The sequence below is a fragment of the Staurois parvus genome, unplaced genomic scaffold (assembly GCF_062004578.1).
Source record: "Staurois parvus isolate SC_StPar_1 unplaced genomic scaffold, SC_StPar_1.0 ptg000656l, whole genome shotgun sequence".
Lineage (NCBI taxonomy): Eukaryota > Metazoa > Chordata > Amphibia > Anura > Ranidae > Staurois > Staurois parvus.
The window spans coordinates 230,001-236,441 of NW_028318452.1; the positions used below are offsets into that span (position 1 = coordinate 230,001).

Consider the following 6,441-nt stretch of genomic DNA (forward strand, 5'->3'; position numbering starts at 1 on the left):
CGTTATTGCTGTCCCAAGGGGTTAACATCCCCCTGGGCAGGTGGCAGGTACTCTTTATGGAGGCATAAAGCCACCCGGATCACTTACACTTTACAGATGTGAGCCAACTGAAGAAAACAAGCACAAGCTTAAGGCTGCCACCAAAGTCTATGTCTACAGAGTGAAGTCGATAAATTACTAATTTATTAGTAAATTTACTGAAGTGTATGTCAAAAACACAAACATATGTAGAACATTTCTGGAATACATGCATATTTCCCCAAGTCTTATCCCTGTATACGTGTTGGATGTACGGAAAAATAATTGTATGTGCCAGAAGTATAGTGGTCTCCAAACTTCCACTTTGACACAACAACACAAATCTGAATTCCTAAGCATGTGGTGTCAGCCCTGCCTATTTAATTTCTGATGGATCACAAAGAACACAGCCCTCTTCTCCTCCTTCCCTTCCCATCTCTATAACCCCTTCTTGTGTGCAAGTGGAGAATACAGAATGTTACAATTGGGGTAAAATCAAAAGGTTTTTTTTGCACTTGCCCAATAGCCCTTTCAATGGTACTGTATATTTAACAGACCAAAAAGGAGAACATAAGAGCCGTTTATTGGCATTACAAACTCTTAAGTAATAATTTTATTTTAATGAGGAAAAAGACCATCCCAACATGGAAGTGTAAAGTCTGTGGTGGTGTATGTGACAGTAAAGAATAAGATATTTATCGCCATGGGAGTCTGAGTGTTCTTTTCTGTTGTCTTTGTTTCTGGGATTGGGAAAGTGAGTGTCTAATTTCTGTTATTGTTGGCAGTATGCACACAATCACAGTGCTAAATAAGTAAAGGACCTGGTTGACAGAGTGTGGATGAGAGAAATAAATATTGATCTTTTCTGTTTGTAAAATAAGAATATAGCAATTATTACCTATAAACTGGTTAACAAGATTTAAATTACATGTTATGCTTTCCTAACTAGCGTAATGCGTTAAGAGGTTCTGATGTGATTAGGAGAAAAACTAAAAAAGAAATTACTTTCCATTTAAAGAGAATCTGTTTCCTGCTTAAGTGGCTAATATTTTAATTAAGTCTATGTGATTTTTTTTTTTTCCTTTCTTTGAGTATCTTTGATAAACTCTCTCTCCTTTATGTTGATGATAATTAAACAGATCCCCACAGACTGCAGTCTACGCTGTGACTTGCCCATGCTAATTGTTAGGAAGGAGACACTGACCAGTTGGTTTGCTATTGAGGAGCCTGGTTCGCGCTGTCAGCAGAGCAGTTTTATTATTTTTGCATTGTTCTCTGTTGTCAGGGCTAACTGCGTGCTTTTGTGGCCGAAGATGTTTCACAAATTGAGGCAGATGGCTACGATTGAGACACGTGTCATTCAGAAAGGGAAGAGGGGAAAGGCCTCCAGAGTGGGGGTCTGAGCAGGTCACAGACCCTCTCCCGTGCTTGTTAGTGTTTTCAAAGGGCCATGTGCAGCAACTTCATTGTTCTCCAGTTAACAGGGAAAAGAGGCTCTCGCTTTGCATGGGCCATGCAATCCGGGCTGCAGTTGTCTCTCTCCGCACTTGCTGAATGAATTAGCTGGCTTGACAGAAGTTCTTTGTATCTAAGGTGGCTTTCAGTCAATTGCAAAGCACAATGGGGCAGCTTGGCTTCTAATTACAAGTAATTAGGGAGATTTTAGTGTTTTGGAATTTTGATTCACTCATACATTTAAACGAAAAATGTTCAGGCATTGGCTATACAGTTTTATTTGCATTTCTGTTTGTGTTTTTGTTCATAAGAGAGTTAATGTGTTCACACAGTTATTACCATGAACATCAAACATCCTTTCACTCATCAGCAACATTGGGTGACTAAATTTACATCTGTCAGAAATACCCATTGCCCCCTGCTATTGCTGACCAGAACATTGAAGTGTTTTGCAGTCAATATAAGTCTCCATGCACACTGGCCTAAAAATTGTTGCTTCTACAGTTTTGTGTTTTGCCTGTTGAAGCGGCTCAATGTGATCCTGTGGCCATGCATATTACGATGTTTAGAGGCATATTTAAAGCTCTGCGTTTAGAGGCAGAAAAAAAAAAATCCTTCTGGCTTGCGTTTTTGATTGGAGTTTTCTGGCAGAAAAAAGCTAAACACTAATAAACATGCCCAAACATTGTACAAAAACATTCTATATGAGCGCTTTTATTCTGCCAAGGGAACTGGCCCAGACTGCATGGAGCCTAAAGCAGCTTTTGGATACAATCCTTTGTCTGAGTGGAAGATTATTGTAACTTTTTTATTCTTATGTCTGCTGCATTCCTGATTAGCCCCGATTCACATTAGATTGCGTTGTGGAAAGTTCACGCTTGCGTTCAGAATGCACTGCCCCTGTGAACTGCAGCAGGTGTCAGTGCAATGATAAGGACACCCAAATTTTGCAAGCGATTTGGTTGTAGTGCATTTCCAAAAATAGTGTATGCACTGCTTTTGGTGCAGTACTGTGCGATTTGAGCCCATGAAAGAACTGCACTGCACCACACTGAATTGCATGGGAATTGCACCTGATTGCGCTGTGCAAATCCTAGGTGATTCATAGTGTGAACCTAGGCTTAGTCCACACAAAGATGTTTTTGCATTTGTATTTAAGCTGACCAGCTGATTTCACCTATTTGCTTTTCAGGAATTCTAGACTTAAACTATTGAGTTCCCAGCTCCTCCCACCTGCCATTGCCAGTATCCAGGGGATTTGGCTCAGTTTGTTATGTTTTCTTTTTTATTTTATGAGGCAGATTAGCAGAGGAAGTCTGAATAAGGCTCCATGCACACTAGCTTTTTTTTTTTTTTTTTTTTTTAAGCTCCTAGAAGCTAAGTAGTGTCATCCTATGTGTCCATGCACATTATTTTAGGCTGGTAGGAGCAGAAAAAAAATTGTTTTTGTAGAGTTTTTGGGAGTGTTTTTCCAGTAGAAAAAAACATTGAACACTCCTAAATGCCACTAAAACACTCCTAACAGCTTTCTTTCTAGCTTTTTTTTTTTTTCTACATGTACTGTAAAACATTACTAAAACTGACACAAAAACGCTATTAGTGTTTTTCATCCAGCTTTTTTTTCTAGGTTTTTTGAGCTTATAAACAACGCTAGTGTACATGGAGTCTTACAGTGGAAAAATTTTACCACTAAGCTCCATGAGTAATGAAAAACCCTGGGGTTATTTAAACATCAGTTTTCAAAACACTGCGTTAAAAAAAATAAATACTTTTAAAATGTTTTGGAGCAGTGACTATCTGTACTTTTGCAGCATGCTGGAGATCTTATGTCATTTAGGATCCTCAAATTGATCCAATGTGTGGGAACCCAGTCACATGTTCACAGCTGGTGAATATTCAGCCTTATGCTTCTAATGGGGAGGGGGTTTATTTTCAATGTAACCTAACTTCAGTTGGGACAGATATGTTGTTTCTCATCCTTGGTGAAAAGGTAACCTGCTTACCACAATGTGAGTCGCAAAGAAAATTCATATTTCTTTAATAAACCTGGCCTAAAGGTATCTGCCATTATACATTGCTTCATTTTCCTCTGCTGTTGAAGAAATACACTACGTGTGTGTGTGTGTGTGTGTGTGTGTGTGTGTTTTTTTTTTTTTTTTTTTAGAAACTAAGGGAGGTAACAAGGTTCTGCTTTAAAATGAAAGAAAATGTGAGATGTGTTTTAAAAAAAACTCTATTGTTTTATACACACACATACACTGTATATAGACATATTAACTCATGCATACCAGGTACAAAAAAACAAACAAAATTTCAAGCAGCTAATATAGGTTCACCCCAGATATAGACCAGACGTTCCCATGTTTTCCTATAAGCAGTCGGCACCATCTGTAAATGAACAGATCCGTGAGCCATTTTTGTTGGAGTTGCCTCCCAGTAAAGAATATCCAAGTTTTGGAAATTCTATTAAAAAATCAGTGGCCAGTCCATACACTTCAGGTGTTCTGTTCCCACATTAAAACTGCTGCAACAGTGTTTGTGTCCCAACACTGGCATTCTCAGCTAGGCCATACAGTAGTAGAATGATGTCCACTTAACACCTCAGCCCCCTTCCCCATCATATTGCACAACTTTACAGTTTAAAAAAAAAAAGTAGGAAAATAAGTAAGTTTTGCAGATTCTTACCTTCATCTGTTCTTAAAATTGCATAAGCCTTATCAAGCAATCTCTCAAACTGGGTGCTAAGTGGAACTAAAACCTGGGTGCTAAGTGGAACTAAAACCTAACTACCCTCCTGTTCTGCATTTCATTTCCTAGTCTATGTGTTCCAAAAGATATGACTGGTATAAGTTGACAGTTTTTATCTTGGTTTGAATTCACACCAGTTTGAAGATCATCTAGCTTAGCCATAAATTACAAAACAATTAAAAAAATACATTGAATAGCCTTCTTAAAGTAGAACTTTAGTCAGAAAATGATGTCCTGCTAGATAACTTCAGGCTGGCCCCTTTTTCAGGTATAGCTATGTAAAACATTAAAAATAAGTGCCTATGCTGTTTAAAATTCAGTAGTTCATGATCTCTTCCTGCTGTGCACATGATCAGTTGCTCTCTATTTTTAGGCACTGTGCCAGATTTGTAGAGGCTGATCTGCTGACAGCCTAAAGATCTACTGTTGCTCGGGGACCCTGGGCTTCAGCAAAATGGCAGCCTCCAGCAAGAAGATACAGGAACCATGCTGGAGGCAATTTACAGCACACACTAATTTTGCTAGCATAGTTAATCATGTGGAATGTGTATTTCTTGCTAAAGTACATTATTTTTTCATCAAGTTGTTACGGGTAAAGCACCGCTTTAAAGCTCTTTGAGAATCAGCTTTTTTTGGCTGTAGCTTTAACAAACATTTAGCAGTCTTCAGTTGGCATTGTGAAAAGCTTTAGCAGACATTTAACAAGCTCAGGGAGACTACTGAGCTCAAACAAAAAAAGCTAACCTAATACTTTGTTGGACATGATGTTCTTCAGGCTAAATTTTATAAGATTAAAAACCACCCATGAGAACTTATTTTAAGTAAAACGTCTGTGTGGGGACAAGACGGATACACAACCCCTGCTGATTTCTGGTGGAGTATTTGTTTTACAGAGTGTTTTACTGTTTTATAAACCTCAAAAAAGACATTGAGATTAAACTGACTTTAAATGGATACTTTGACATATAAATCTTATAAATACAATTAAAAATAATTTCCTTTAAACATACAGGGATAGAACAGCCTAATGACATGTTGTACTACAAAAGCTTTGATGTGACGACTATATAACTTTTTTCCGTCCTTCATTTTTCAGGTTTGCAGCGAAGACTGTGCACAGTGGGTCATTGATGCTAGTCACAGTAGAGCTGAAGGAAAGCTCTACAGCACAGCTCATCATAAATACTGAGAAAACTGTGATTGGCTCCATTCTGCTGCGGGAGCTGAAGCCCGTCCTGTCCCAGGGGTAGCCAGCATACATCTGGACTTCAGAATCTGGCACAAAACAAGACTGCCTGGCATCCAGTACTGCTGCCTTTCATTTATAATAATAGCCCTTCCATCTGGCAGGAGTGGGAAGAATACACTCTGGACAATCTTGTCTACTGCTTCAGAATGCTAGTATCTATCATATATGCAAGCCCATGTGATAGGGAAGCTCTCTAACCAAAGATCATATGCTTCTCTGTTACTTATCAGTGATGTTAAAATTCATCTCCCATTTGTTACATCTCCCATTATCTGTAAAGATTTTCATGTATCTGGACACTTTAAAGATCTGATTTCTTCATTGGTGCAGATAAGATGGTACAAAAGTGAATCTACTTAATGTATTAGTTTCACATCCACTGTTGCTCCGAGGTTTCATGAATTGCAATTTGTTTATTCTTTTTCAAATCATGGAATAAAAGTATTAACAAGCTTCCTAGTTCACTGATATGATTTGTATATACACAGGCCATATACAAAATGTATGTCTGATCAGAAATAACTAGACTTTATGCCAGTCATTTCTTTTTTTTTTGTTTTTATTGTTTTGATACTTTATTAGGAAAAACTCTATTTTAAATCTGGATCTTATGTTCGGACAATGTTGAGTTGTTTGTGGATTTAAATTGCCCATATAGCATAGGTTGAGCACAATCAGATATGGCATTTTAAAAAGGATAAGATTTCTAATATCCACATCACTTTCCATCCTGGGACCACATGTAGTGGCAATTCCTCCTGCTTCCTGGACACTTCTATGCTTTTCGGTCTGGCACAAACAATGTTGATGCATCTTGAGAAAATGAATCTGTAACTGAAGTGGAATGCTGCCCATAACAACCAATGAGATTCTTCTTTGTTACACTCAAAGCCTTTCTGAAGAAATGGAAACTGGAATCTTGTTGCCCTCTGACTGGCTACTTTTTGAGATTGTTTATATACATTCAGGCA

The 6,441-nt window shown here is 38.1% G+C and overlaps 1 protein-coding gene across 1 annotated transcript in view; it reads left to right on the forward strand.

Annotated features, from left to right (window-relative positions):
- LOC149448799 (AP-3 complex subunit beta-1-like) overlaps positions 1-5,923 on the forward strand; it is a 229,597-nt gene extending 223,674 nt beyond the window's left edge. Inside the window, exon 15 of the mRNA XM_089694209.1 lies at positions 5,318-5,923. Within this exon, the coding sequence (XP_089550335.1) occupies positions 5,318-5,471 (154 nt within the window). The 3' untranslated portion in view covers positions 5,472-5,923. The remainder of the gene's footprint in view (positions 1-5,317) is intronic.
- The last annotated feature ends 518 nt before the right edge of the window (positions 5,924-6,441 follow it).